The 12,012-nt window shown below is 28.4% G+C and overlaps 1 protein-coding gene across 1 annotated transcript in view; it reads left to right on the top strand.

The window, feature by feature from the left end:
* LOC136076651 (NACHT, LRR and PYD domains-containing protein 6-like) overlaps positions 1–12,012 on the top strand; it is a 51,985-nt gene that overhangs the window by 30,122 nt on the left and 9,851 nt on the right. Inside the window, exon 5 of the mRNA XM_065789963.1 lies at positions 4,493–5,839. Within this exon, the coding sequence (XP_065646035.1) occupies positions 4,493–5,839 (1,347 nt within the window). The remainder of the gene's footprint in view (positions 1–4,492; positions 5,840–12,012) is intronic.

Genomic DNA, 12,012 nt, shown 5'->3' with positions numbered 1-12,012 from the left:
AATGGGCTGTTTGGCAAGAGATCAAATTCAATAGCGGGTTAATGCCATCATTTTGCAGATTTTTTTCTTTTTACACCTTATTGGTGGAATTATTCCATTTTTTCTGGGAGTCCTCTTTATATTTTGTTACTCCAGCTGTCCTACAAAAATCTTCTTTAACTATTGGTCAAAAATCTTTAATCTTTCGCAATCTTGCGGTCTTCATGCTCTTCACAATGATTAGAAGGATTTGCATCTTTAGGAACAATTTTCACATTACTATCCTTGCAATGTTGTAGAGCTTTTATAGAATATAGCGAAGCAGCAAGTTCACCTCAAAGATATTGGTATTTGTGCTTTTTCATAAGTCTTTTTTAGGGGCATTTTTTGATGTAGAGATTGGCAGTCAAGGTCTTCTTAGTGACAAAACAAGAGGGCTGCATACCACAGCTACAAATTGCTTGCCATACAAGGATGCAAATTTTTCTTTGTCCATTATTTATTTAAATTGATCATCGACACATTTATCTTTCTTCTCATAGTAAAATTGTTAACCAGGAAGTTGGAACTTTTTTTAGCATATCAAAAACATTATTTTTACGCATCTCAATTTGTTTCAAACATTTCGCAAGTCATAGATTTGTAAACAAAAGTTTATCAACCCAATTATAGACAAGTAAGTAACATTTAATTAAAAAAGTAAAAGAAATAAAAGGTATTTGTAGTTTTATAGAAATCTCAATTTAAAGTTGATTGGATTTTTTTTTTGCCACCCAATATATTTGTTGTAATCCAGAATAATATTTGATTTTTAATTTTGGTCAATCAGAGTTTTAATATTAAATGCTGATAACAATATGACTTACCTGAGGTACATAAGAATTTATTGTAGAGTCATTTTGAAAAGCAAAAATGGAGACACTGAACACAAGCTTGGGTTAGAGAAAAGATACAAATCAAGGATTGAAGGTAAATAATTAAGGTTTTCTGGAAGAAGAGTCACAAAGTTAACTATCTGAGTAAGAGATTGAGAAATGTAGAAGTTATGGGCTGTTGTGCCAGCAAGGTTGTTAGTGGTGTTAGAGTCATGCTATTTAGAGTGATGAGCATTAAAGTAAACAATAACAATATTGGCAGAGGGATAAAGAGAAAATTTAATTTAATAAGAAATTACATCTAAAAGCTATCATCATAAAAAAGATACACCTAAAAGCTATAATAATAAAAAAGTCTGAGAAAGTTGGGTAATGATAAAGAACCAATAGAAAGTTAATAGGGTGAAAAGGTGCTAAGTGGAACTAAATAAAAGAATGATCAGAGGTTTCGAACCTAATATTTATCAAATTGGTGAATTGATTTGTAAGTATATTCCTGACTCAAGAATGCAACTATTGGAGTCTTTACAAATCAAAGGATTGTAGCCTTCAATACTGATATCCAAAGAAGAAATAGATAAATTTAAATTAATCTCACAAAAAGCAAGCAAGTCTTGCAAATTTTGTAAGAGGTTTGATTTGACTGATGGAAAGTTACTTTGAAGACCACGATAATTAGTGAAAGTTGTATTGAAACAGTAAGGTGGTGAGGATGATTTTTATGATTAATTTTTGGTTTACTTTAGGCATAATTTAACTTTAAAGAGGATTCGACACGTTCATAGACAGACAAAGGCATCTTGACTCATTCATAGATAAAGCAAGAGCATTGAGCAGTTGTGTTAGTCCTGCTAATTAAGCCAAAGTTGTGACTTAGCTCTCCTTATGTGGTCTTGTTAATGCACACCAAAAGCATTAACACAGACACTATCCATACACAACATTGCACTGTTAATACTCTGATATTTTACAGCTGTAGATGGAATCAGCCTCTCTGAAAGCTATCACAGAGTTTGGGAAACCTTACTACCAACCAGCTTCAGAACCATTAAACTGAGTTTTAGAGCTGTATCTTTATTAAGAGTTAACTGGAAGATTCACTATCGAAAAGGGGAAACAATGTAACGCATGTTTACATCCACGCCAACCTAATAGACAAAGAAGGAGTTCAAGGCTCATTGATTGACTCTTACACTTATCCCAATAGTCTTTGCCTAGGAGGCCTTTTACAAGACAGTAACTGGATGCAGTTCATTAGCTGGATCTGCACTTAATAAGTATTTTTAATGAGACCATCTTTAACCTTTACTCAACCAAGAGCCCCAAGGCAGGGGAATTTTTAAGTTGGAGTATATATCTCTTAACCTTTGCTTTAATAAATAAACCCTAAAAGGCAGCAGGGCATAGGACAGGTAGTACTTGGTTACATGGTACCAGTAGCAGGGTGATCATAATTATCCTGAACCTGACCTGTCCTGTTCCTGCAGTTGTTATTCTTATTTAAGAAATAATTCAGTTTAATATTTTGAAGTCATTTTAATATAAAATTTTTAGTAAACAATAAGTTATAACAAATTGTAAAATATTTCAAATCCACTAAGAATAAATTTATAAAAAAAAATTTGTTTTATATTTTAAACCTCAAAATATTTTTTAGATTACACTTATTCAGTTTTTGTTGACGGTTCGATTTTAAATTATGTCAATGACATGAAACCTGTTCAGACCATTCTCTCCTTATAATGTATAGTGGTTAAGGGGTTGTCTATAAATTACATCACGCTCTGGGGGGAAGGAGGGGTTAGTGGTTTTTTCATTCACTGGATTGGGACTTGTTACTAAAGAGTTATGATGTTGTGGCAAGGGAAGTGGTGGTTAAAGTTAAAAATTGTGTTGTGTATTAATTTACCCTAATATAAATTACCAATTTATATTAATAGTGATTAAGTTATATTCACCACTAGTATTATGCAGTGGTTAATTTAAATTCGTAATAAAAATTGCTTTAGTTTGGGCTAGTATAATGAATTATTAAAAAATTAGATTTTGAGAATGGGTTTAAGTTATTAGTATTTAAATAATCATAAAAACATGCATTAGTTTTAATGTGGAAATGTTCTAACTGATTTACCTAATAATGAATGTTTATCACCTTTAAATTACAAACTACAAAAAATCTTGTTCTTGAACATGTAAAAAGGGTTTACCCTATGATGCATATGTTGATCTAGTAACATGAATTTACCCTTACTGGAAAAAAATTTAAAGCTTGAAAAATTTTGTAACTTTTAGCAAAACAATTGATCTTACAAAATCATATGATGGAATTTACCTCAACAGAATCTATTAAAATCACAATGTTTTTGATGTTTATTCTTTTTTTCTTGAAAATGTCCACACACAGCTTTCTTTACAGAGAATTCAGAAGGTAACTTTTTACAACAGGATTTTTTACATCCAATAATTCAGATAATAACTTTTTTTAATGCAGCTATCAAAGTGATATAAGAAGAAAGTTTCGTTATTAAGATAATTGAAACCATACCACAAACATTTTTAGAGTTTAAGAGGAGTGTTTTTTAACTAGAATGTCAAATAATTTAATATGTCAGAAGCAAACAACAAGTCCTATAGTTGGATTTAATTTAAGGACTGTAAAACTAGTCCATACACTAATTCATGCTTCATGGTTGTGCTTGCTGAAGTTTGTCCATTGACAGAGTCTAAAACAGCCCTTAGTACTCTAGTATGGAAAAAAAATTTTCTGTAAATAATTAGCAAACTAACAGGATTAAATGGGACTTTGTAGCTTTTTCAGATCTAGAGGGTAGTGCTACAACAGGCAATTTAGCAAGAAGTTTTCTGTGCAGTGAAAATAAGTGGAAAACTGAGCATCAGTAAGGATAATAACATTCCTCTTCTACAAGAAGTGTCCTGGGTTCGCTTGACAGTGACTGTTCACAAGTTTTTTTAGTTCTGCAAATTAGAAAAAAAATTAGACATCACATTTCTTCCGGAGAAATCCTCAGAAATAAGTAAAATAGTAATTACAAAACTTGGTAATTGCTAAACTCTAACCAAATTAAATGTAATAAAATGCACTCAAAATGATATATGGTTTAGTATTACCAAATCTCTTGTTTTTGAGATATATAATGAAACATTTAAGATTTAAGTCTGTTTTTTTTATAGAAAACAAATTTTTCTAAGCTTTTTTTTTTTTTTTTTTTTGTTTAGACTTGACTGTCTAGTTTATGATAGATTTAAAAGAACAAGTATTTCAAAGATTAATCTGGTCCATATTTTCCATAAAGAAATATGTATTAAATATTTGAAAACTTTTTCTCTAATTAGTTATTTAAAATATTGGAAGATCTTCATATTTAACCACGACAATGACCTGTAATCTTTTACATTTGATAATGATGGTGATGATGATGATGATGATGATGATAACGTTAATGATGATGATGATGATGTTAATGTTAATGATGATGAAGCTGATGATGATGATGATGATGATGATGATGATGATGATGATGATGATGATGATGATGATGATGATGATGATGATAATGATGATGATGATGATGATAATGATGATGATAATGATGATGATTATGAGTTATTGTATTTAGATATATCAGAGATATGCACAACACTCAAAAGTTTCTATCTTACAAATTATGGGAAAATATGTGAAGTTCAACCACCACTGAAATTTCCTGCAAATGTTGATTTATTGCATAAATTTGTTGATCTATGTATTGTTGATGCAGTTAATACTCAAACAGATGCTGTATTTAGTGTTGAAAGAAAAGAATTTCTTGAAAAGCAAATGCGTTATACACCAATTTCATATAGTGAAATATTTATGAAAGAAAAATCTGTAACATTAATATCTGGAATAGCTGGTATTGGGAAAACATGGTTGCTTAGAAAATGTTTGCTTGATTGGTCAAATGGCCTAATTTGGGAAACAGTTAAACTTGTGTTTTATTTGGAATGCAGGAGGCTTAATCTATGTCAATATATTGGTAATATTAACGAATTACTAAATTTTTTCTACCTAGATATTATAAATGATTTTGATATTAGTGTTCATCCTGCACTGTTTATAATTGACGGATTAGATGAGTTTAAATATTTAAATGAATTAATTAATTGCAGTTCAAGTCAAAACTATCCAATCGTTAATGCTTTAACAGAAATTCAAAAATATAAATATGTAGTTGCTGGTAGGGTTTATGCAATTGATAAGTACCAAAGTATATCTACAGAACATTGTGATAAGATAAACATTCAAATTATGGGATTTAATGAAAGCGGAATAAATAATTATATAGAAAATAATGTTTTAGAAGAAAAAAAAGATGTTGTGAAAGCAACTTTAAAGGAATCTGCTATTGCAAAGTCCATGTCATCTGTTCCATTTTATTTATCTTCCATGTGTAAGATTATTAGTAATTCAAAAGATTTCTACAAAAATTCTTTTTTAACAATGACAGATTTGTATGCAAATATTTTTTTATACTTTTTGCAAAAACACATCATCAAAAACAATGAATTGATTTATCAATTGATGGAAAACAATTCCAATAAAAAATATATTATAAACATTTGTAAAATTGCATATCAATTGTTTATTGAAAATAGAGTAATTTTTTCCAAAGAAGATATTCAAACTTTTAGCATTGACTTTAATAAAAATGAAGAAAATTTTTTTGGATTTATTGAAAGGATTGAAACAAATAATGGTTATTTCTATCAATTTGCACATTTGACAATAATGGAGTTTTGTGCATCTGTATATGCATATAACTGTTTAAGTAGTGAAGAGATTATAGCCAATGAAAAGCTAAGGAGTTGTTTATCAATGATTTGTGGTTTAAACAAAAATCAAAATAGTTCATTAAAGTTTCTTGTTAACCTGAATCCATTAAAAAAAACTTGTGAAGAATCTTTATTTTTGTTTTTTATTTTTGGTAAGTTCTTATTACTTAGTTGCATTATTATAAGTCATTTTAGATAAAGTTTATCTATTTATCAAAAGTGTAGGTGTATTAAAATCAAAAGTTTATAAAAATTAAGTTTTTTTTAAAGCTGTTTTTTCTTTACTTCTGTAAATAATAGACTCTATTCTTTTGTATTCAGTATGTTTTCAGTATGTTTTGTATTCAGTATGTTTTTGTATTCAGTATATTCTTATGTATTCAGTATGTTTTGTATTCAGTATATTCTTTTGTATTCAGTATGTTTTACAACAATAGGCAAGACTTTTAGAGAAATTTGAACTAAATAATATTTTATTACAAAATAAAAAATACTCTTTATTATTGCTCTGTAGCATACCAAAATATAATAAATATACATATCAGTTTTGATTACAATTTATCTGTGTCACACATCTTATACAGTAGGATAATTGCCTGAATTAAATTTTTTTTTTTAAAAAAAAAAAAGTAAATTTTGACAAGTAATTTTAAAAGAAAAGTTTAATATTAATATAAAAGATATAAAATTATATAAATTTTATAATAATATATAAAATTTATGATTGTTATAACTGAAAATTTAATCAAGAATTCAATAACTTAAAAGAATTAAAAAAATTAAAATAATTAACTATATGTGCTCAAAACTTAACCATGCATTTAAACTATGCGTTTTTTTAACTTTAAATAAGTATCCGAACAAAATTTTAAGTTTTAAACATTTCTCTAAAAAATTAAATTTTTTGACTTCTTAATATCAAATTAGACTATCTTTAGCTTTTAAGACTTCTGCAAGTCGATTTTTCATTGATTCAACTATTTTCTTGGTTGTATCTGAATTGATTCGAGTCTAAGTTTCTAGGAGAATGATCATCAGCTCTTTCGTTTTATAAATCGCCACTTTTTTGATCCTGAATGGCCCATTGGCATTCAATTGCAATAAATCTAGGCTTTGACCCCGCTATTCAACTAACTTAGTCTGCTTCTGGATAAAAACACTTTTACTTTCTTTGACGTATGCTTACTGTCGCTGTCTTGTCTCAAACGTTGTCTCAAACGCAAAGTTTTATATATTCTAGTTGCTTTTTTTCATCAACCTGTTTTATTTCATTTGTTTTACCATGTCATTCTTTTATTTTATTTCATTTGTTTTACCATGTCATTCATTTATTTTATTTCATTTGTTTTACCATGTCATTCATTTATTTTATTTCATTTGTTTTACCATGTCATTCATTTATTTTATTTCATTTGTTTTACCATGTCATTCATTTATTTTATTTCATTTGTTTTACCATGTCATTCATTTATTTTATTTCATTTGTTTTACTATGTGATTCTTTTATTTTATTTCATTTGTTTTACCATGTCATTCATTTACTTTATTTCATTTGTTTTACCATGTCATTCTTTTATTTTATTTCATTTGTTTTACCATGTCATTCTTTTAAATGTTGGGTTAAGTAAAACTGACACTTTTTATACCTTGTATTAAGTCTGGAACAAAAATAAATAAATAAAAAAAATTTCCTAAGTAAAACGAAATTTTGTATTTTTCTCTTTATGGGAGTCATAAGATTTTGCTCTAGATGAGATCCATACTTTGTGATCAGTACTTAATTTTTCTTGCCTAAACTTCTTACGTAAATTGGCTTTAAAAATCACCTAATATTGCCTAATTGGACGATGTTCAGGACAATTTGCAGGATTGTGCGTTCTAGGTATGAAATTGATACTATTAGCATTGTGGAAGTTTAGCATAGATTTGAAGTAATGACAAGTCGCTAGGTCAGGCAAAAGATTGCATTACTGTCATGGGTATTCCACTTTGGCAATAATTGCTTTTTAAGACACTCTTTAATAAATTTCACTTTTTATTGTGGAATTAGTGACGAAACTTTTTGTTTTAAATCCTCATTGACATCTGGCTTGCCAAACCAAATTTTTTAGGGGAATTTTTTTAGTTTTATGAAGTAAATGTTAAATTCAGCCATTGCCTTTTTCCTGAAAACTCTCATATAAAAATGATGACCGGGAATCATTTTGAAATTTAATTTCACAAAAGTTTTCTCATCCACGATTATACTTTTTTATTTCTACACAATAATTTGTATAATTTTTCTGCACAACTTTTTGCCACAAAATTTTTTGCAGCATTGTGATCTGGGGCTTTATACATGTTGAAGAACTTGAATTTATGCTTTTTCTTGATAGTCCAGACCATTTGTCTGCTAGTTTTGCATTTTAGAGCCAAATCTTGCTCAGAAATATTAGTATTCGCCCTTATTTATGGCAAAATATAAATCTTCAATTATTTGTTAAGGTTCAAATTGTTGCAGCTACACGCTTCTATTTGTTGTATTAAGCGTCAAATTCTTGTTTAAAATTTACAGTGCTTTTAGAACATCCAACAGTTTTTATAATCAATAAATTGAGAGGCAAATTAGGAATTTCCACTTGAGCATGTAAAATTGTATCACGCAATTGTTGCTGTTTTGTTGTCATTTTAAATAATAACAATAAAAATTTTTTTTTTTAATATTTTAACTGATGTACTAATACAAAAATAATTGTTTTTCTGTATGATTTTAATAGCGTCCTAATTATAAGAAATTAAAAGTGTCAATTTTACTTAACCCAACCTTTACTGTAATGCATTATAGTTTTTTTAGAATTTAGGCCAACTTAATAGGTATTTTTCTATGTATTTTTCATAATTTATAGTTGTTTGAAAGAATTTTTTTTGGAAAATGAAACATAATTTAAAAATACCAAGTTGTTTGGCACAAGGTTATATCTGCATGTATAATTTCTATAAAATATTTTCTTAAAGTAAGGAGTATAAAGAAAAACATGAATAAAGCGTTTTTATATTTCATGAATAAAACATTACTTTTCATCATAACATGAAACAGTTTTAAATTAAGTAACTAATTGTTTCTAAAGATTGTTTAAATTAAACACATTTAATTTATATTATAAAAGTGTATTATATTATATATATACTGTTCTTATTAATATAATAGCATTTTTTTAATTATAAATTTAAATCTTCGATAACATTACTTTCTTGATAATTTTAAATTAGTTTTATAAAAAGTGTTGACTTCAAACAACAATTGTGTCTTTAAAAATCAATAAAGTTTATGTTTTAACCAAATGTCTCAGTAACTGGTTTTTCATAAATCTTTTAGTTTTTTGCTGCTGATATTGCTTCTCGCTAAATGCTTATTTAGGGTAGTTATGCTGAGTGCGCTGTCTGCAAACTTAATGAAGTAATGATCTTGTTGTTCTCTATGTAGCACTTAACATCATTGGCAATGTGGTATTACAAATCATTGATTTAAAGTATATAGAGTTGTGTAGTAGAGTGCCAAGTCTTGTTGTACTCCAAACGACTTGCTAGTCAGTTTAAACAAGTGACGTGACTTGACTTGCTACTTAGCCGACTATGGCTAAGATCAATTGATTATTTGGCTTCTTACATCATTTTGATTGATTATAGCTGTAGCACAGTATTTAGTCTTGGATTCATTTCAATTGCTCATGTCTAAAGACTGAAAAATTACTTCATTGAGCCTAAACTTTGGTTTTATGACATGACTAAACAAAAGAAAATTTGTATTTAATAAGACAGTACAAAAAAGTTTCATTTTTTCATTTATTTTGTCTGATAACAAACAACAATCGCATATTAAATAGACAAAGACATCAAAAAATCATTTGAAAAAGCTTCAGATATTCAGACTTACTTCTTAGTCTAATTGCTGAAATCAAGTGAAATATTTGTTTTTATTTGGCTATTTTTTTAAGTCCTTTTGTTGAAATTTTCTTGCCGCAGCTTATCATTGTTATTATTATTATTACAACATTTTGATTGGTTGTCTTAGGCTGGCATTGAATTAGTTAAGGCCTGCTGTGACATCTTTTGAAACTATAGGTTTGAGATAGTGTTGTAACAATTTATAAAAAAGAGTATTCTCATTAATTCTTGTTGTCACCTTGGCCTTATGGCCATAAAGGATTATATTTTAAAATTGTATTTACCTATAATTGTGATTATCATATATACAATTACTTGAGGGCTTCATTTTCTATGATCCTCTTGATCTGTATTTCAAGGAAGTTACTAGCTCTGTAGCTTAGCCTCATCTTCTGAAAAAGATTTTGATGAAACCTGAATTGCAGTGGTGGTAGTTTTTTCTTGGGTTTTATTAGCTGCTCCCACTAAACCTTGCTCTTGCCCTCAAAGAACTCAGTCGCATAAGCAGCTTTTTCTGTGGTAGTTTCCTTACTGTCTCAGAGACAAAGGAATTGGAAAATTATACAATAAGCTTGAAGGGCCATTAGAATGATGCCAATTTTAAACCTTTGATGACTTCTATAGTTATAGTTTAACAGGTAAAGTTGAGTAGTAGAGGCAATTAAAGCCTCTAATACTCAACTTTACCTGTTAAACTATAACTTGTACCTCTAATATCCCCTTTGCTGTTCGAATGCTGCTTTTTCTTGAAGATGGCTGATCCTTTTTAGGGAGAGAAGAACAGGCAGCTCAAGGCTGTGTAGTTCTAAGGTATCAGATGAAGGAATATCTGAATAAATGATTGAGGCACACAGTTTGTCAGAGTGATGTTTTTATGTGTTTAATAATGCTAAAGTAGCAGTTACTTGAATGGTTCATTGATTGTCACCAAATTTGTAGGGTTGCAAATGTCACGACTATACCACCCGTAGCATTGCATTTATAACTATTTATACGAATTTGAAGACAATAAATTTCACATATAACTTTGGGGTACAATATATTTTTATAGTGCATCAATATATATAAAAACTTTGTTACTTATGTATCTAAGTCATAGAAATTTTAATAACTAAAGCACATCTAAGCAAGAAGCAGTTGTACATCTTGTTTTCAAGAGTTCTCTTGCAATATTATGTCAAATGTATTGTCCAGGATTGATCCTATGTAGTTATTGTTCAAAAATTGTAATGTCATTAAACCAACACTGTTTTTGTTTATATTAACTTTTTGGTGTTCTCTTTAATTTGCAAATGTTAACAAAAACAAAATAACAACACATGCATAAATTTGCAACTTTTTTATATCTAATATATATATAATTCAACACTGTTTATTTAAAATTAATTAATAAACCATTAAAGCAATAGCGACTAGCACTGTTTTTTATAATTTTTTAAAGTTAACAAGAATAATGTAACAACATGCACATGATTGTATATAAATACGTTAAATGTGGTGCTAATATGCGTAAAAAAAATAGGATGAAGAAATTTATTTAGAAAGGATTTTAATTTTTTGTTCATAAATACTAATAATAGCAATTCTGTATATAGGATCCCCTTTTTTCCCTTTTTTTATTTAATTTAATATTTTTTTACCCTTTTTTATTTATTTGAGTTTTTTTTATGATAATATTATTTGCCAGCCACAGGGTCAAATGGTATATAGCCCCATGTTTGAAATCCAGTCCATATTAGGTTATAGGTCCTTATCAAACTCACTTTTTATATAAAACACTTTTTGTAAACCTTTTAGACGAAGTTATACATTAGTCAATCCCATAATTTTTTTTTGACAACCTTATTTTATGCAGACTGGCTAATGAGTGGCGTAGAGGTCACATGAAAAAATTTTGTATTTTTTACTTTTTCTTAATAGAAGTATTTGCGCCACTTGTTCAAAGTTACACTTTTTATGATTTATGACTAAATTTAGCGCAATTTCCAACCATTGGCGCAAAAATATTCTGATGTCAATTTCAGTTATTGTTTTTTTTCAACATCTTCGCTTCCAACAAGGTTGCAAGCAACCACTATTAGAGTTGGAATTTAATGGAGGAGAATTAATAAAGATTGTATAGCAAGATAACGATTGACAGACTTAAAAGATTGCAAATCATATTAATCAGGAAAGCAAGACGAAGGAAGTGAATTCCAAACAAGTGACGTTTGAAGAAAAAACTATAGGAAAAAGAGTTTTTGGACCATTTAGGAACATTAACAGAAAAAGGATGAGACTTGATTAAATGACAAATAACATGAGAATAAATTTTAGTAGATGGCACAAGAGGCGCTAGCTCTTAAGAGCAGTGCCCATTATAGTATTTGTACACAAGAGAAAGAGAATCAACATTATGATG

Source organism: Hydra vulgaris, chromosome 02 (assembly GCF_038396675.1).
Source record: "Hydra vulgaris chromosome 02, alternate assembly HydraT2T_AEP".
Taxonomy (NCBI): domain Eukaryota; kingdom Metazoa; phylum Cnidaria; class Hydrozoa; order Anthoathecata; family Hydridae; genus Hydra; species Hydra vulgaris.
The sequence above is the reverse complement of the archived record's forward strand: the minus strand, read 5'-3'. Positions and strand labels throughout refer to the sequence as shown.